At 33.5% G+C, this 20,865-nt stretch overlaps 1 protein-coding gene and 1 long non-coding RNA gene across 2 annotated transcripts; one reads left to right on the top strand and one right to left on the bottom strand.

The window, feature by feature from the left end:
* Positions 1-56: 56 nt before the first annotated feature.
* Positions 57-15,737, top strand: LOC128157139 (serine/threonine kinase-like domain-containing protein STKLD1). Its single transcript, XM_052819554.1, has 19 exons — positions 57-175; positions 270-356; positions 2,115-2,159; positions 2,358-2,432; positions 2,605-2,709; positions 3,234-3,304; positions 3,580-3,707; positions 3,895-4,094; positions 4,532-4,599; positions 4,716-4,819; positions 5,008-5,247; positions 5,501-5,562; positions 5,896-5,962; positions 6,153-6,281; positions 6,553-6,681; positions 7,126-7,257; positions 13,711-13,863; positions 14,854-14,936; positions 15,325-15,737. The coding sequence occupies exons 1-19, from the start codon at positions 149-151 to the stop codon at positions 15,397-15,399; spliced, it is 1,980 nt and encodes a 659-aa protein (XP_052675514.1). The 5' UTR covers positions 57-148; the 3' UTR covers positions 15,400-15,737.
* Positions 9,969-11,326, bottom strand: LOC128157141 (uncharacterized). Its single transcript, XR_008239800.1, has 4 exons — positions 11,185-11,326; positions 10,819-10,995; positions 10,354-10,615; positions 9,969-10,107 (listed from the first exon to the last, which is right to left on the bottom strand). It is a non-coding gene; the product is annotated as an uncharacterized LOC128157141 (long non-coding RNA).
* Positions 15,738-20,865: the final 5,128 nt, after the last annotated feature.

Below are 20,865 nucleotides of genomic sequence, written 5' to 3' on the forward strand. Positions count from 1 at the left end.
ATGTAAAACGTATGTTACGTTGAACGAACAAATTTTAATTTTGGGTGACGTTAAACTGGTAATGTTTTAAAGTTTAAAAATCCATGGCCATAGAAATATTTCGCGGGAAAAGTTATACAGTTTAACGCATGCGCATTGCCTTAGCTTCATGTTGTCAAGTATGGAGAACTACAAGGTACTCGCTGATTTTACACGAGTGAAATTTATTGTTTTGTCTCCATTTTAATGTTTATTCTGATCTTCTATGTCATTATAAATTGCATTTACAGATTTTGGAGCAAATTGGCAAAGGCGTCCAGTTCACACTTTACAAAGTGGAAAGCAAAATAGATGGCAAAATCTATGTCGTGAAAAAGGTACCTGCATGCATTTTACACACGCCAGAGAATCTCGAATAAAATCAAAATAATAACAGGAATTAGTTAGATTTATATGATTCTCACTCCTTTACACAAGTGTAAAACGGTATATGGTCTAGAGGTTGATGGAATAGATGTGTATATATTCTGTTGTTATTGTGTCCATTGGGACCCCTGATTAGTCATATAAGTATACATGAATAGGAATTTAACACATTATTTTTATTGATAATATGCAAGAAATTGTATATAGAATGCAATATTCAAGAAATAATTTGTCCAGAAAGAATAATCTTAAAGACTTTAGTTACCACATTGACCTGCATGGCTATGCATGCTCAGGTCACAGCGAAGGGGCTTGTGTAGAATAAAAAACATCGTTAAAAAAGTGGGTACCTTGGAGGAAAAATAACATTGAAGTATGCCATCTTGAATACCGCCTCTCTTCATCACCTAATTTCTCATTTAAAAAGGTATATTTGAAACTTGTACCAATTCGTATTCCTTTATAAATGATTCTTCATTAAGATCCGTTCTTCAGTTTAATTCTTTTCAAGTGAAGTCTACATCAACAAATTTAATCTTTTTTTCTCGTGTAAACATCCGAAATCGACAACACATGCACTGGCTTTTCTCATAACTGATCGTGTGACAGTCAGATCTCATATGCCGACTACCTTCGCTTTCTACAGAAGCCTATAGGGAGTTGACGATTTTGAATGTTTACGCCAAAAATCAACAAGTTTGTTTATGTTGGTGTAAAACAGAAACTTCAAGGTGATAGCTCTAAGAAGAATCATTTATAAAGGAATACAAATCAGTGCATATGTCTAGTTTAACAATTTAAGTGAGAAATTAGCAGATGAAGAGAGGCGGTATCCAAGATGGCATCCTCCCTTGTTATTTTTCCCAAGAGGTACCCAATCTTTTGACGAGATTTTTCCCTACGCAAGCCCCTATGGTTACAGTAAGAATCTTTCACATATGCTCGCAATGTAGCATTCCCAAAGTGGATCTGCTTTGCATTGATTTTAAGTCTGTGAGAAATAATCTATAGGGGAGAGATGTGTAGGTATGAAATACAAGCCCTTTTTAATATTTGTATGTTGTTAAGTTTACCAAATGTCTATTTAATGGGTCATAATTAAGCATTTTGAAAATACGCAATTGATTTAGCTCATTTTACTGGAAATTGCACTCAGAAATTTCAGAATTTTTTCACTATCATGGCAACTGTAAATAGAGAATATTTCAAACCTGATGTTAAGTGGTAATGCTTTGTTACAAGTACAATTTTATAAATGTGGTAAATTGGGGCTATAAAATTGCAACAATGTACATGTAAGTATTTGGGACCAAACTTATGAAATTTTAGGTGATATCTAATGTGATATTAATTTCATTTGCTCAATAGCAAGTTTAGGTCTGTAGGACATCCATCATTGTAACAATAGAATATACTATCTAATAGTAGTCTAGCTAATAGGCAATATGTGTGTATATTGACAATGAGTTTCTGCCTTGAAATTACTCCATCAGTGTCAGAGCACCCATACAAAAAAACCCAGTCATCCAGATTTGATTGTCAGCTAGTTCACCCACAAACTTTAATATTCCCATTTCATTGTAATTGCAGATTCTATTATCATTGTACACTATCACTTTAGTTCATATTCTATAAATTTCTCAAAGTAAGAATTATTTTGTAAAAATTTACCTTGTCCTGAAATAAAATCATATTTCATTTTACTTCAGGTTGAATGCCATGATGAAAGTCAAGCAAATTTAGCCTTTAGAGAAGTAAGTGTTTTAGACATATATGTAAATTAATATACATAAACATGTATCAATTATCATCTACAATCAGTTAGTTTGAAAAAACAGTTTTTTCCTTTATATTTCAAAATTGATTTTAAGATATGCTGAACTTAGAAACCATGAACTGAATGTTTTATTTACTGTATTTATACTAATGCAAAGAAATCTTTCACATTTTAGGCAGTTGCTTTACAAGCTTTAGACCATCCTTACATCTCAGGATACAAAGAGTTCTTTGTCACATGGGAGAAAGAGGTATGCACTTGCAATTTTGAACATAGGATATATGTACCTCTCTTTAATTCATATAATGTAAAGGTTTAAATTGTTTTCTATACAGTTGCATTTTGATTTCTCTAAGATGCTATGCTCTTTTTGTGTTATATTTGTTAATGCTCATTCAGTTAAGGTTGGTATTTTTTTCAAGGAATCTTCAATGTACATGGTCATTGTTATGGAGTATTTCCCTAAAGGACACCTGGGTAATGTTGTACAAAATGCCAGAGATAAGAAGCAACCTATTCCTGAAGAGGTGAGTACTGGTACTTTTTCAATTATTTGTGCTATGAAAAGCACAAAAAACTTGCATGTTTTTTATTTAAATATCTCATTGTTGTACATGTATCTAATAGGAAAGAATGAAAATCATGCACACGCAATCCAATTTTTGATTTTTGAAAGCACATTCCAAAAACATTTACATTAGAATCATTAAAATTTATGGCTGGTCAATTTTCCTGATTCCTTTGATACCTTTTGCCTAAGAATTTACACCCTTAACAATATTGAAAACAGTTTTTATTCATTATTCATTCAAGTATATCGACAAAATCACTATATAATCAATGCAAATTGGGCCATACAAATTAAAAAGTTTTCATGAACACACATTGTGTCTTAAAGAGTTGATATCGTTATGTGATATGTTTTGTGAATCTCTACGTTTTCTTTGTTTCAAGCACTTTAATTTTATCAATTTTTATTGAATATTTTTCTTAAACTGTGCTACTTCCAAGGTTCTGGTTGTTCTAATAGTTTGTAATAAAAATGTTTCAGACAATAAAGAAATACATTGGACAGCTTATGGAAGCACTGGTATATTCACACAATAAGAACATACTGCACAGGTATGGTTAATGATTTAAGGTGCATGGCATTATCATTTTAAATTAATAAGATGATGGAGTATTCAATACAAGGAATAAAAATGATTAAGTATCTAATAATCATATTTTTTCCCCCTGAAATCAATATATTTGATAAGTTTGATGTTGATTAGAAACCTTTGTAAAGCAATAAAAAAGTAAATGTTAAATTGGTAACAGTATGTAATTTTTTCATGCCAATGAGATGACACATATTTATATAGAGTCATTATACTGTGGTAACCTTCTAACTGCAGAGATTTGAGAGTGTCCAATGTGTATTTGGTGGAGGAGCCACTGCTACAGGAAGACATCCTGATTCTGGGAGATTTCACAGTGGCGTCAGTCATGTGTGACACTAGGACCTGCACACGCAGAACCAACAGTAAGCAATAGTATAGTTGTCTAAACATGCAGCGAAAGTCATAGAAGAAATGAAAAAAATTGTGTTAGTTTTATTTGTGTCCTTTGTATCATTTAGTAAAAAATACATGTATAAATAGGAACTAAACAATGCATTACATCAGACACTTAAATTTAATTATAGCATAAACAATTTTCTGTCATTTCAGAACTGACAAATTACCTTGCCCCAGAGCTGACTGAAAAAGCTGCAGACTTCAGTGAAGCCACAGATGTGTGGTCCCTGGGCTGTGTTCTCTTTGACCTGACCACTGCCTCCTTCCTGACGGAGGAAGAGGCCGTCGCCAGACTTGGGGAAGTCCGAGAGGACCCCTACAAACTGGAGGAAGTGTTCGAAGATGTTGCCAAGGTATGAGCTGCTATTTGTCACTGAAAAAAGCTATATATCTTAACAATTACCTGGCCATTCATTTCCTGATTTTAGTAAAACATTTTTTATGGGGAGAAGCCCAAAATGAGCTATTTTATTGAGTTATACATGTTAATCTAATTCATTATATCTGACAAGTTAAAAAAGCATTTTGTTATAAAACAGGGAAATGAAACTGACTTTGTTGTAAGTGTGAATTTGTTATTAGCATGTTTGTTGTCACCATGTGTTTTACTGTATCTTATGTTTTTATATAAAAAACTCAGTTAGATGCATCATGCACGTTAAAGTTATGGTCTAGGTTAAGTTAACTCATATAAATGTAGATATTTTACATCTGTTATTGATATCCAATTAATGTGCCATCAATTCAAGATTTGATAATAGAAGGTACTTATAAGACTTCTATTTTTCAGAATTACTCTGGAGACTTGATCAATTTGATTAGAGCCTTGTTAAAGAGAAATAACAGACCCACAGCAAAGTAAGACCAAGCCCAGTGATCAATTCTATACAATTAAAAATTGATAACAACATTCTGTCAAAACATTAAAAAAATATTTGTTTTTATATCATAAAGAATTTTGATTTTAATTCCAGAGATCTTGTTGAAAAAAATTTATATGTGAAAAGCTGCATTGAGAAAAGTGATGCCTCACAGCTAGAAAAAAGAAAAAGGCAGAAGTCAGGAAAAAGAGTGAAAGGTACTAAATCTTTCTAAATAAATAGTTACATCTATCTGCACGTAAATATCTCACCTGCTTTCAACATCTTTCATCTTTCAATTGAAGAATGATGAAAATGAGGCATATACTTGAAGCTGTAGATTTGACTTTCTCAAACTCTTAGGAGCAATTGACATTCATCGAGTCTTGTGTCTGTTTATTTTTAGGTCCTGTTCCAAAAGAGGGCAATGTATTAAAAGTGATGGAATACATTGCAACAATGGTGGACTTTGAGGAGTGTGTGGCAGAGGCTTTAGAGTACTTAGTGGAACTCTCCAAGCAAGACGATAACTTCAACTTAGACATCAATGGAAAAAGAATGATTAAGGCAGCCATGAGGAATAATCTTCCCGTAAAGGAAATCCAGATTGCTGGATGTAACTTGTTCAACTGTCTCATCATATCAGGTAGGTAGTCAAGGGAGTACTCTCTAATGTATATGTGTAAGGATAAATTTGAACATGCATACATGTATGGGTGAGGGAGACCAGCATCACTTCATTTATGATATCAGGGCCAATTTCCAGACTTATATTACATTGTGAGATATTTGATTTATGTCAATTATGCATACTGAGTATTTATCTACATCGATTAAAAGATTCTCTCAATTTCAAAGTTCTGTAATGCATATATCTAACAATAAATTTACGTTTACAGCTAACAAGGATGATGTAATATTCACATCAGAAATTATATCAGTCATCCCCTTGGCAATGGAGGTAAGGAAACTTATAATTGATAATAATTATAACAATATCAGGAACAGCAACTCAATTCTAACTAAATTCAATCAATTTCTGATCATGGTTTCTGTGCATATACATGTATATATATTTATCATTTCATATCTGTTTATATTAATCAGTTGTCTTTTGTGTATTTTATTCAGAAAAAAATTCAATATATACCACTTCACACTTATTTCATTGGTTACCCCCCCCCCCCCCCATATCAAATCTTGGAGACAAAAATGTATGTCCCTGATCTTGGCCAGATTTGTCTTATGTTTAAAGTTACACTTGTTTGTTTCAATAATAATTTTTATTTTTTAGGAACACGAAGATTGTGTTGAATTACAACAGGTGGCTTGTACACTACTCATGGCAATAGCTGCACAAGGTCAGTCACAATTAGCATTGCTCAAATTACTGACATGAAAGGGAGAGGTCAAGTGAGTTAGTCTATACTGTATACCGATACCAATATTTAAATTCAAGACATCTCTCTCTCTCTCTCTCTCTCTCTCTCTCTCTCACCCTTTCATCCCCATATATACCGGTATATAAGAAGTTCTGACATTTTTATGCAGATTCTGCCGCCAGTATAGCTGGTCTATATGGTGCTATAGAGAGAGTCTTGTCGGCCCTAGAGAAACACATCAGTAACCCAGAGCTCTGTTCCACAGCTTGTCACGCCCTCTGGAGCCTGGCTGTCAATGGTGAGATTGGGATCAAGTTCTGTAATTTACAGCTGCCTTTTTATTTATTTTTTTAGCTATAGTTAATTATTATTACTTTTGGTCTGCAACATTTAAAAATTAAAGTATGCTTATTCGCTAATACTTTTTACAACAATCAAAATAAGAGTTTTTAATATCATAATTTGAATGAAAGCAGTATATATTCCCTAATTTAAATATTTTGCAACAAAAACTGTGCACAAAGTGTAAGTGTTGTGTATAAGTCCTAAAAAAGTATTTTTCTCTACAGAGAACAATGTAAAGATTGCCTCAGATGTTGATGCCATGGACAAAGTGTGTAAAGCCCTCAAAATGCACATGAACTCAGCGGAAGTAGCCGAGGCTGCATCAGCTGCACTGCTCTCCCTCACACTCAATGGTAAGCAGAAAGCTTAAACTTCTATTAATTCTAATCCTGAACCCTCAAACTTAATTGTAAGCCACTACTTACAATACTTGCTTTTATGTTAGACCATATTCCTAACCCAAAATGGTAAAATCATCCCTCACATAAAATGGTAAGACCACATTTCCCACTTCATTGCAAGCACACCTCTCACATTTAATGATCAGTCTTTGAAAGTTTTTCATGTCAAATCAAATAAAATACTCTGCAAGATTTCATTTCAAGGAAAAGTTTGAATGCATTTGTTGATTATTTCTCTCTCTGTCCTTCAATTCATCTTTTTGTGATTTCTAATGATGACAATGATTGTATCACAGTTTTAACAATGTATAAGAATTTTTGAGTTTATAATGATACAAGCTTTGTATCATTCTGCTTGACTTTTTTTTTAAAGATTAAGGCAAATTTATCTTTCAGACAAGAATTTTGATTTCATTGGTGATTTGGAATGTGTGGCCCTACTTATCAGTGCCATTGACACTCACTGCAAGAATGCCAAAGTGGTCAAGAATGCCTGCCTGGCTCTGGCCAGTCTGGTGGAGCCTGATGGTAAGGATAGAAATTTATTTGACGCATACGTCCATTGTGCAGTTAACCATAAACAAATTTTAGTTAATGTTTTTCTTTCTGCAACAAAAATTGGTTTGTTGTGTACATGTTTATTGGAAGTTTGTAGATTGGATATGTTCAGAGGTTGAAATTAATTTTATTTGGTAAATATGTGCAATTATTATTAACTATGAAGAGTAATTACTGCGATATTATTAGAATTTGTTGTGGCTCAATTTTTGTGGGTAGCCCTTACCCACAAAGGACAAAATCCATGTTTAGCTATAAATGGCCCTGTGATATGTCAAAAATTAAACTAGGTCAAAATGAAATAAAATTGGTGTTATGTGTTAGTCTAGACCTGATACTATTTTGACATGCCAGAATTTCCCCGCCAAAACGTCTGCTTGCAAAAATATGTAAATGACAAAACTGGTTCCGGATCGGTTTTGGGGTAAAATCACAGCATTTTCGTTCTTTGGTGGTGTTTTTCAACAACAGCACACCCTCTGATCTAAAAACTGTTTTTAAATTATGAAATTGTATCAATAAAAAAAGATATTCAAAGTGAAAGTTTTTGGATCAGAGGGTGTGCTGTTGATGAAAATTAAAATGTAAACAAGAAGAGGAGCAATCCGGATTTACTTATTTTTTGACAGTATTGCACGTTTTTTCACACCTTTTTGTTTTAAAAATATAAAAACCACAAGAATCAAACACATTGTGTAATTGTCATCTAATCTGAAAAATAAAAAGGTACAGTGTGTTGTTAATGAAACGTTATATGTGTTCAATTTTAACACCAAATTTTGCGCATGCACGACATTCCATACATGCTTATTTGCATACGTAAACAAACAGCGACTTTTACTTTGCGTGATTAATCTTGAAAATACACGAACGAAAGATCAACAAAACCTATAGAAAATGAAGAAAGAAGAACTCTGAAGGTATGTATAAGAATTTGATTGAATACGTAGATTTCTGTTGATTTTTTCTTGAATAAATAATATTGTTCGCAACGTTCGTCTGCATGATACTATTTGACAGATGAGAAGATTGTTCAATCCGTGTATACGTTACTCAGCCTTAAAGACTGTTTTTATATAGGCATGTAATTAAAAACATACAAGAATGATTATTAATCTGAAGATTTGGTCTAAAAACAATCAATATTCGATAGCCGATACTAAAATGCATACTGGCGAGCCAGTATAGCAGATATCATGTAGGTATGTAGAGTGAACGTTAGTCGTCTATATTTAGAAATAAAAAATGAAGGACGCAATATAGGCTAATGGAAAATATATATTTAGAAAATAAATCAACCTGTATAAACCATAATTATTTTCTTAATAGAAGGAAAAACGGCCAAGTGTTTTGTTTTAAAGTTTTTTTGAGTGTACTGTACAGCATATCATTCCCACATACACCATAGTCTGAATGGTGTAAAGGTAGCGTTCTCGACTGCAAATCCGACGATCCGGGATCGATCACCGCTCGGCGCGCTTTATTTTTTTCTTTAAATATTGGATAGAAAAATTATTGAGTACACCTTTTTTCAATATACACTTTTTTTCTATAACCCCCCCCCCCTAAAAAAAACATTTTCATCATAATTTGGCAATTATAGTTTATCATCATATTATAGCAATTAATTAAAGTTAATCTAGAAAAATATGTGTAAATGATAATATATTGATCACATGTCAAAAACAACACTTGTAACACAACTGAAGGTCTGCAGCTCCAAAAAATATTAGACTGACAGTTCCATTAAATACATTGGGGGGGGGGGGGGGGGCACTGTAATTCTACAGTTTGTCAATTTGAGTTTTTCTATAAAGTTAATTTATACTTGATACATTGCAAGTATTTGCTTAGTAGTTGTAAACATATATATTCACAATACATATAAAATGATATCTTTATTTTTTAGTGAACATTAAAGTTGTGTATCACTACATTTTTGTTTTGTATTTTCAGAACATAAAAATGAATGAAGATCAAATGAAAACAGAGAGTAAAAAGATTTTCCCATGCATCCTTTGCAAAAAAAGAACAAGGCCAAATGACAGAAAAAAATGTGAGTCAACAGCAATCCGTCGCTTCCTCAGAAAGAACTATCTTGTTGAGGCAAACTCAAATGACATTTTGTGCAACAAGTGCAGACATCGCTACCATGGAAACCAGAAAACATGCCAGCAGAAGTCTAGTTCCCTTCCTGTGTGTCAGCCTCTACAACCAGGAATGTGCAGTCCACCATCTATATCTTTGCCTCTCCAGAGAACACCTTCTTCACATGCTTACTGCTTAATCTGCAAGCGACCGGGTCCTAAACTTGTTGTCGTGTCTTCAGCAGCTAGATTTTCAGCCTTTCTTCACCATGAAATCATCATCCCACCTGGAAGCAGATGTTGTCCATCCCACATTGATGAAGGAGAGTTTAGACCTGGTGTTTTGACCAAAATACAGACATTCGAGTCTTCATTTGTAAACAAGTCGACAGTGCTGGAACTGATCCAAAAAATACGAAATTATGCCCTCCAGACCTCAACAAGCAGATTTTCTTTTGAACTGTCTACCATGAGCAACAGTGATTATATGGCACTGACTGGTATCTCTAAAGAAAACTTTGAAGACCTCCATTCCTTTATTTCCAGTGATATTCGAAACACACAAAACCGAGGCACAAGGATGTCACTTGGAATCTTTCTTCTGAAACTGAGATCAGGAATGTCAAATCAACTTCTGGCCACGATTTTTGGAATTTCAAAGTCTTCCCTCTGTAGAGCAGTAAAATCAGTCCGTACAGCACTCATGAAGTCATTTGTACCACATCATCTTGGACTACAACATACAACAAGAGAAGAAATTATAGAAAATCATACAAGACCTCTGGCACAGGAACTTTTTGGTAATTTTACAAATAAGAAAGCTATTGCTGTTTTGGATGGAACTTATATATATATTCAGAAAAGTAACAACTTCCAGTTTCAACGGAAATCATATAGTTTACATAAAGGCAGGCCCCTTGTTAAACCCATGGTTGTCACATCCACAGACGGATACTTTCTAACAGTTCTTGGACCCTACCTAGCTAGGAATAATGATGCCACTATCCTCAACCATATGCTTCATACCAATGTAGAAGATCTGAAGGGCTGGTTCCATGAAGATGATGTTTTTGTTGTAGACAGAGGCTTCCGAGATTCAGTCGATATGCTCGAGGAGCTGGGAATAAGGGCCGAGATGCCTCGCCTGATGAGCAGAGGGCAGAAGCAGATGACAACCTTAGATGCCAATGCCTCTCGTCTGGTCACCAAGGTTAGTTGTTTTCATATTTTGATTACCAGACCTACAACATAAATTCAATCATCAATCATGATGTCAGAAAAACTTCAATACAATTACATTATACAATTATTCTACATCTGTCTTCATCTGAAATATAAACAAATGCTGTTCCAAATCATTGATTTTATGATTTTCATCATTTAAATTTTTTTTCTTTTAGTAAAGAAATATACCCACTGTTAATTTTAAATAAGGCACTTTTACCTTTTTTATGAGTGGTGCTTGTTCTTAACTTTTCAGATTCGTTGGGTTGTTGAGGCAGCCAATGCAAGGATAAAGCGATGGAAGTACCTTGCTCATGTTCTTCCAACCAATCAAGTGCCATTTATCGGTGACTATGTGCGCATCGTGTGTGCCCTCTCCAACCGTTACTGCAAGCCTCTGTCGACAGGAAGTGAAGATGAAGACATGGCCCTTGCATGCAAAATGAGGTATTTGTCAACAAAAGTTAACTCTTTAAAGACATTTGTTGAAGAAAACTGTCTGGATAAGAAGTCTGTAAAAATGGGAAGTGGCTACTGATTCTTTGGAATTCCCCAACATCAGCGAAGATGACATACGAAATCTGACCTGTGGAGTTTATCAACTGAAGTTGTGTCCAAGTTATATTCAGGAGTATTTGGAGGGGGATGTGGATATCTTGGTTCACAGTGAGTTCCATGGGCTTATCAGGGTCAAGCTACAGAGTCGTCATGTTTCTTCCCGACAGTATCTGCTCTGGATCCAGTTTTCCGAGTCTGATATCACTGCATGGTATTGCAGATGTCGAGCGGGTGCCCGTGTTGTGGGAGTATGTTCCCATGTCGCCGCCGTTATCTGGTTTCTCGCTGTTGGGAGACACAACAGGGAGGCTATTTCGTCTATTCAAGACTGGTCCGAGTTTGTCACTGATGCAGCTGTCATTGACGAATCTGAGGACAGTGATGACAGTGAGGTAGAGGAGTAACTGAGTTCATTTTTCTTCTTCTAGTGATTAATCAGACTCTGTTGGTATCCTGAAAATATGAACATTTTTGATTTATAATATGAAATATTCATTTATCTGATTCATTTAAACACAATACAGATCTGGTTGCATTATTATCACACAAATGTTTTGTAATCAACAATTTGTCAATTGTAACATATTATGACTTAAGCGAGAATTATATCATAATTTTTTTTTACATATATACTAGTAGAAAATTCTAATACAGTGTCAAAAGATATTTTTGTGTATTAATTTAAATACGATGTTTATTGTTGTCGATAAGTATATACAATCTATCTAAATCATGATGGAAGCACACTACCTAGTTTTTATTATGCAACTTTCTTGTCAATTACAAAATCTTCACTGCAGATAAATTGTACCCTGATTACTGGTATATATATATATGTTTGTATAACTTGAAAACATTGTTTGCACTAGATAGGGGTATCTCCTCTGTATAGACTAATGTCAGTGCATTTTGCATGATGTGTTCTGTTATCATGTTCGTTTAATATTGAATCATTTTGTCATCTCATTTTTAAACTAATTGACAATGTGCCATAACAAAGAATCATTTACTTTATGATTACCATATTTGTTACCCATTATTTGCTATTTTAATTTCTGTGTTAAATATGTTACATGTAATTATTCTTTTATATATTTTTGAAATATATGAGTCATTGTTTGGGTTGAAAATGGTAGTTACATATATGCTATGTAGTCACTAGAGCTTAAAATATGTTACAAATAGAGTATAGTTATTGCTGTCGTTGTTTTTTTTAATACATGTAGCTCTTCTTTGTTTTGCATTCAAGTTGGATTTAATGTATATCCTTGTACATTCTTGGAATTGGGTAAATGTGTGAGTGTCTCAGATCAGCTGATGAAAAAATGCATGATATGTGTTAATAAATAATACTTTAAATAGCAATTAAACAATAATAAACCAATCTATAGTGAAGTGAACTTTTTCCCGCAATGAAATGGAAACGCTGCCAACACACCATACCATGCGGCTATGCAGCGTGTTGTACATTACATGTGACTCGATCGTTGATCTAACTCATTTTATAAAAACAATTCAAATATTTCTTATTTTATATTTCCTTACGTTACAGAGAGAATATCGAGATGTTTTATAACACTTACTTTACAAATGCGTCGATGAAATCCTTTGCATTTGTCGCTGTACAATCCTGTTTGTCACCGTGCGAAATCGTGTCACAATGGCCGACTTTACGGAAACTAAGGTGTGCCATTCGGGTAAAAAAAAATTCAATTCCGTTTCTTTCTCGATTAAATTCTGATAATGAACTTATCTTTAACTTCAATTTAATGACAAATACATTCAATTTCATAGATAACAATATAGTTAATATGTAATTTACTTGAAGGCTCTTTTAAAGACGTAACGTCATGCTTGACGCTATAAAAAGCACGCGTTTTTCGCTATTATAGTGTCTTCAAATAAACATCAGAAATATAATTTCTGAATCCTTAAACACAAAAAAAAAGTTACATAACGAATGAAAAAATGTTTTAGAATATTTTTAATACAATTTTAATTGCTTTTGACGTTAGGCCGATTTTGGCTAAACATGGATTTAGTCCTTTACATACTCAACGGAAACTAATTTTGAAAGACAAAGTTTTCTTACTGAAACTGAATACCGATGCATCTACAAAATTACAATCCCACGAATACGCAAATAGGCCATGAAAATTGCCCCACCCCCACCCCCCCCCCCTCCTGACCAAGGAATTTAAACGATTCCACAGTAACAAATAAGCAATGTATTGCTATTTATGGTCAACAAAAATCATTAGGGTTTTGTATTTGAAAGTGCACTGTAAGTTGCATGGACAAAATGATAAAACCTTCAGTATAAAGATACTCCCTCTGTTGAAGAAATTTACTTTTTCACCTGATGTATATTGGGGAAAGTTTTCTAATATTCACTGCTTCATTAAAGCAGTAAATTAATTTCTACAAAAATATGAACACCAAAAAAAAAAAATCTTCACAAGTGTCAAGCATGAAATTATTTACATAAATGAAAATTTATATTTGAAAAGCTTGTTATTTTGTGATTTACTGATCCATCATTACCTTTATACAGAGGAGAGTGCCTACAGAGTTCTGACAGATGAGGCACCGGATGGAGGTCACATTGCTGGAATTCCGAAGATCATCAAAGCTTATGAACTGCATAAGGATAATGCTGAAGTTGTAGCCAGCATTGTTTCACTTGTGATGGAGCTGGCAGAGTATGGTAAGTATTTACTGCGAGATAGAGTAAGATATTGACAAATTTATATGATAAACATAAATGTTTTACTTGTAGTTGAAAAGAAAAATCAAGCAATGGATAATTTAATTCCCATGACATTATTTTTATAGATGAAATATGTGTTGACTTAGAAGGTTACAAGGTTAAAAGTACATTGAGAGAAGTTCAACAAAAATTTGTTAGGAATGAGGTGAGATGACACAGGCCGCTGGGTCTGTAACATCCGTGCTTAGTGAGTCTGTAATATTGTCCTTGTTGTGACGTTTTGGCAAGATATCAAAAGTTCAATATATTTTTTACTAGGAATTTAAGTCTAGAATGTGGTCTACATTGAAATTGAACTCGATGTTAATTGAGGGATGATAAAATTTGTATGTTGAACTTTTGTTTGGTGATGGCTTTACTTGTAGGTGAAAGTTGATGAAAAGTTTGTTTTGTTAATACAAAAAGTATTCATTATGTGTATAAATATGTGTTGCTACATGCATTAACTTTATAAAAAAAACCAAAAAAAACCCCAAAACCATTAATGTTTATTTGGAAATGGATGAGTTAATTTTAGATTGAGTGTTCGTTAATTAACAAGGTTCAAAATGAAGCATTTGAAGGTTGAAACAGATTTTCTTTTTGAAATTTTCATAGAATTCTTATTCCACTTAGCAGGTACAGCTTTTGTGAGAGAAAAAAAGTCATACAGACAAAAATATTTTATATTTTTTAACTCTAAAACTTTGTAATTTTAATGTGCATATGAAATAAAAATGATAAAAAAATTCATCATTAATTAAACTTACATTTTATGTACACCTGAATCCCCCCACCCCTCCAAAAAAAAATTAGAAATTTAAAATATGATTAGTACTTGCAGCTTTGGAATGGCTTGAATAGACACAAGGAATTGGGGCTTTGTTTGTTATTGCTGTGTTCTGCTGTGTGTGTTTAACAGAGCTTACATGTTTTATGTTGCTGTAGATGATGTAAGGGCAGAAATGAGGCATTTGAATGTGGGACCAGATTTGCTTTCTGAAATTTTCAAACGTTTCAGAGACAACAGGGTAAAGTATTTCCTTATACCAGTAAACCATAGGTCCATATTCTAGTATGACATATTCCCATTCCTTTATCAAAGATTATTGTACACTAAGGTACATGTATATTGAATTTTTTTTAAATCGGTGTTTTAGCTGTAAAAGACTGATGTATTGCTTGCTGTGTACAAAATGGTACAAAACAATAATTTTTACTACTCTCTCCATAATTGTGAAGATTTAAAGACAACAAACCCTATTAGAAAATTAAGGAAGTTTTAGAATGACTTTACAACACCTTATACCAGAAATTTATTGGCAACTTCCATGTAATTTTAAAACTTTGTTTTTGATGGTAGTGCTATAAACCTTTACAAGATTATAAACAAATGTTTGTTTGTTTGTTTGTTTCCAGGACATTATGGGTCCTTGTGAGAAGGCTTTGGCAAAGTTACAGCAGTCTTCTTCGCCTCCCAAAATATCAGCATAATAAACTTACTATATGTGTTGTACTACAGACAAACCAAGTCTTGTGTCTGCTGGCACATAGCATTTGTAGAAACACCAGTATTACAGACTGTGATCTAACATTGGAACGACTTCAGCTAGAGACAAAAATGATTCATACTAATGCAACAAAGTAATTTTTATTTTGTCTTGTTCAAGAATATAATTATATATATATTGATCTATTGTGATGTTCACTGAGCTGTGATATGTCTGAAGATTTTACATTTGATATTTTATTTAACAATATTAAGTGTTTTATATTTTGTACATAATATGATTGTTATGGTTTAATAAATAAACTACGTTGTACATTGATAACGCTAAGACTTTTTGCGATTTGAGTTGTTTTGTAAGCTATTCTATTCAATGTGACAACAAACATTAAACAAGTCCCATTTTTTAATGTGAGGGATGTTGGCATTTTAGCTCACCTGCACAAAATGCTAAAATAGCAAGAACGCGATTTGTGAAATTTTCTTCACAGAAGTGTGAAGGAGCCAATTGGATTAGGTGACTGTAATGACGGTATTCACGAGAATAAAAAAAAGTTATGAGTCTGCCCACCCTCAATAATCAAATGCAAATATACCCGTAGGTTTCTGTCGATTTTTGTTAAGATTCAATTTAAGGGAGTCAGTACCTGAAAATACAATCTCCAAGCTCGCTCAAATCACACACTCCCTTCTGGAGTAAAAAAAGGCCCACAGTGGGGGTCCTGGCTGCCTTGTGACTAAGAAAAAAAAAGATTGCTATTAAAATGTATCTCTATATTATGCCATTAAAATATATCTCTATATCATTTTGATAGTTACAAATTTTAACCGTAATTTTATGCTACTTTATAATTTTAAAAATGATTGTTTGGACCTGGGTCTAAATTGCTTCATGATTCCGAAACCAGATTTTTACGTGAAATGGATGGACAATTTTTTTTTTTAAAGTTGAAAAGGAACAAGTTGATTTATACAGTTAGTTTTGAAGCAATAAAGTTACGTTAGTTGATGTTTTTCTATCCTTTTGAGATTAACAGAATGTTTATTTAAATTGTGTATCATGTAGAAAGAATGTTTTTGCATTCTGTAATGAAAGTAAAAAAAATCAACAAGGTACTCGATATAAAGCAACTACCAGTATCCGAGTGTTACGTATTTTCTTTTATTATTCAGCAGTATCAACGATACCAATTTGTTTTAGTAAATCCTTAAATGACAACATATGAGAATCGATAAAAAATATCGGACATTTTATTGGTAATGTGTACATGTCAATGCTAAGAGACCTGCCCGATACTTGACCCACACTTTATCGGTCATGCAAACAGTAAACAGTTTATTACTGGGAAATGTTATCCACCGTTTGACATATTTTGGTTGAAAATTTAATTTCATTTTGACAACGGAGCAAAACTGGGGTTAGGTATTTAACATAGGTCAACCGATTTCTAAGAATTAGATCTATACACATTGTTTGACCGAATTTTCATAATATGGTCGTTTGATAGTTAACTATTTTAAATATTTTTTCACGCAATTTCCATAGCACACTCTTTGGGACTGTCCAATTTCTGATCAACCAAAATTTAAAGTGACCAGGGAATATGTAACATAAGCATCGTTATCAACAGATACATATGTTGTAAACCGCATACCGAGTTTTAGTTTTCGCTGACTGTTAGATTTTAGTTGAAGCTTGTGTATGTGAGTCAGAATAATCTAAGTTGCAAATATGAAAAAAGAAATCATAAATTCTCGACATACTATAAAAAAAATTAATAGTCTAGAACAATATTTTAAAATTTGTAAAAATACGCTGAATGAAAGCGCAAATGATAAAAATTAGTTACGTTACAATGATAAATAAGGTACATGGGATAGCATATACATTGGTAACCTTTTCAGGCCCATCCCCACTCCCACAAGAATGATATTTTTATCTGCATACAAACTGAATTAGACTTATATTTTTGAATTATTGAAGTATAAATTTTCAGATCATATTCCGTAAATGCTAATTATTGCTATGAAAACAAGGTGGCCAGGGGCCACATCGCTTACCTAAGCAACAAAAGTCATAACTTTGATCTAATCACCTTTATCTAATCAAAAACAAACTATTTGGACAAATGTGAAATGTAGAACTTGGTATTGTTTAAAGAGATCTTTCATTTTTTTCACGAATTCTTATGTTTAAAACAAGCCACTTTAATTGTTTCAGTATTTGAGAAGAAGATTTTGAAAGATTTTCTCTATACATGTATTTCTAAGTAAAAATTCACCTCCCCCCATTTTAGCCCCACCCTACACCCAGAGATCATGATTTGATCAAACTTGAATCTGCACACTTGTGGAAGACTCAACACAAGTGTTATCATTTTTTATCAGTTTGTTTGGTTTTTGTTAAAAAACTCAATAGTGGTGACGTTCTAGATCTACCCCTGGATATCATAATTTGAACAAACCTGAGTCAATATAGGTGACCTATTGCAATTGGTCTTCGTCCGTCGTCGTGTGTCATGCATTAACAATTTTACATTTTTAACTTCTAAAAACTACTGGTACATTACCATGTTTGTTTGAAGCATCTGTACGATAAGAACAATCTAAATTGTAAAATTCATGACTTTACCACCCCGCCGGAGTCTCAAGGTCGGGACCAAACATGCAAAAAAGCCAAACTTTCAAAAATCTTCTCTATTACAGAACATGTGAGAGAAAAAACTAAATGCATGGATATAAGATACATGAAGCCCTCCAACAAAGTTGTGAAATTCGTGGCCCCTTGGTCAGGGGTTCAGGTCCTCGGACGGGGCCAATTTGGCTATATAGTATAAAGGTATTAAATCTTTAAAAAATTCGTCTTCTCTACTTCCATATATATATGAGAATAACTAAATGCAAGGTTATGAAGTCCATGAGGGTAGTTAACATGCCCCGGTCAAGGTCAGGGGTTCAGACTCTAGGGCGGGGCAAATGTAGTCATACAGTAAAAATGTATTACATGTATATGGTTTTTATCATAAACAATCTCCCCCCCCCCCATATTCCCATATACATTAAGTAAACGCATGGCCATGAAGCCCTATACCCTAATTGTAAAATTCATGACCTCTGAATCAGGGGTTTAGGCCCCTGGGTGCGGCCTATGTGGCCATAAGTTGAAAATTATTTAAATTTCAAATATTTGATATATAGTGAAAATGAGTTTTTTTCTGTAGTTCATTTGATACACTTGGGTAACTTATTGCCGTTGGTCGTACGTATGTGAACAATTTTACATTATTAACTTGGTTAATAAATTAACGAACAGTTTTTAAAAAGCAGATACTTGTCAGGAATACATACCAGAGGAATTTTGGATGACAGGTTTAGACTAAAAAATGTATTATGTTTTGAGCATTCAACTCAGGTGAGCTAAAACGCACTGTTTACGTTGTAGAAATTTTAAATGCCAGCCAGAATTCTCAGAAACCGTTGAAAATTTACAGGGGGAATTTAAGGACTGCTGTCAGATTTCATTTGCTGTCTTTTATTTTTTCTTCCTCTTTCAGTTTTAGGGAATCTATATAAGAATACCGTTTAAACGTCGTTTGAACACAACTGAGTTTTCACGCTGGAAGAACGCTCGATTGCATAAAACTTTATTTTAATTTAAGAGACATGGCGCTTAACTTTAACAGGGTAAACTTCAATGTCCGTAAAACGACTGTCGATGCCACCGTGCCTAACACACCTGTCGCCCGTCTGATGTATTACCTGAACTGTCTATGTTCTGTCCTCCAGTTGAATACCTCAGACTCTCCAAACCTGCACCGATTGACCCAATACAGCCTCCACTGGGCCCTGACTGCTGCACAGAAACGAGAACTAGCAATTCTCTGCTGGATTCTTTCTCCGGATGAATTACTGAACAAATGCATATTCATTGATAATAATCTGAAGAGGCTGAATGAGTTTTATGAAATCTCTGCCGTCCAGAACCAGTTGTTCGTCTCTAGCAGTATCATTATCAACGGTAAGCGGAAGAGGATTAACAAGATCATGATCTGCCGCACTTTCTGGCTGAGCAAAAACTACATAGAACCGATGAAAACCATGTCGTTTCTTATGAGGATTGGTGCAATTTAGAAAAAAAATCGTTCAATATGACGAACTTCCCTTTTATCAGATTGAAAATCTTTACTGGATGACTGTGATGCACGTACGGGTATGCTCTTGTGATTGATAAATTGTCTTTCAGACTGCTGAACTTTTAAAAATGTTATATAAAATGCTCTTTGTATGAACCATAATTACTGGTATAAATAATATAAAAACAATAGTGATACATCAGGTGTTGCACTGTAAAGATTCACATTTTACATGTGGCTTAACTGTGTTTCAAATGTTCTATTTCGCTGTTAACATTTTTTTTTTGGCTTTTTGTTTTTTTACTAAGAATGTATGCATTGCTAAGCTGTTATCATTAATACAATAAAACAATAATGTTTTGGAGAAAAAGTCTTCTCTATCACTGCTTGTCATTGGCTCCTAATGGTCTTGTCATTTGACAGCTATAATATGATCATGTATTCGACGATGCACACATTGGGTCCTGCGATTTATCGGAAGAAGATCCATTTTTAAATAATTGAAGTCTTGTAAAATCATATTAAAACTATTAATGTCATGCGTATTTCGTAATAAAATAAACCTCGATCGGATCCGTGTGACATTATGCGTTCAATGAATAACGTGTTTTCAGTACATGTATAAACTGGATTGTCCGGGTCGTCAGGGAATTCTATTTTCATCTTGACAATGTGTTTAGGCGACACGAACCTGAAATTAATAGATCTCTACCAAAAGGACCGAGTTCCCTACTGAACGTTAACCTTACATTCCATTTCGAATAATAAAAGTTATAGTTTGGTAAATATCTCTTGTAAAATTATGTATATCTTGCAAGTCTTTGTTTCACTGGGTTGAGGTTCATTCCCGCTTTTAAAATTGGTGGGTTTTTTTTGTTATTGAGAAATGCATTTTGCCACTAAATTCAGACCAAAGATCTCAAAATTCACAAGACTGGACTAAAGATCTAAACAATAGGGTTTTATTTATCGAAAAGACATGAAGTCAAATGTTTATTACTTCTTTGTTTTTCGGTTGGAAAATATTTAATACCATATATGTTCGCTATCTATTTTTTCAAACAAAATTAACCAAAAATTGTTATTTTTCCTGAATTTTAAAAACTATTTTGTAAGTTTTAAAAGCTATGATTCAGATTTTTTTGCGCATACGAGCATCAGTGCGTTGTGCATCTTTTAAATAGACAAACTTCGATTCCATGCACAAGGCCACAAAACAAGACACATCAAGACGCGAGGAAAGACCGTGTAAATGTAACAAACATATTTGAATGATATTACATATGAAAATAATTCAAAATATACATAAAAACTTTCGTT

This window comes from Crassostrea angulata, chromosome 7, assembly GCF_025612915.1.
Source record: "Crassostrea angulata isolate pt1a10 chromosome 7, ASM2561291v2, whole genome shotgun sequence".
Classification (NCBI taxonomy): domain Eukaryota; kingdom Metazoa; phylum Mollusca; class Bivalvia; order Ostreida; family Ostreidae; genus Magallana; species Magallana angulata.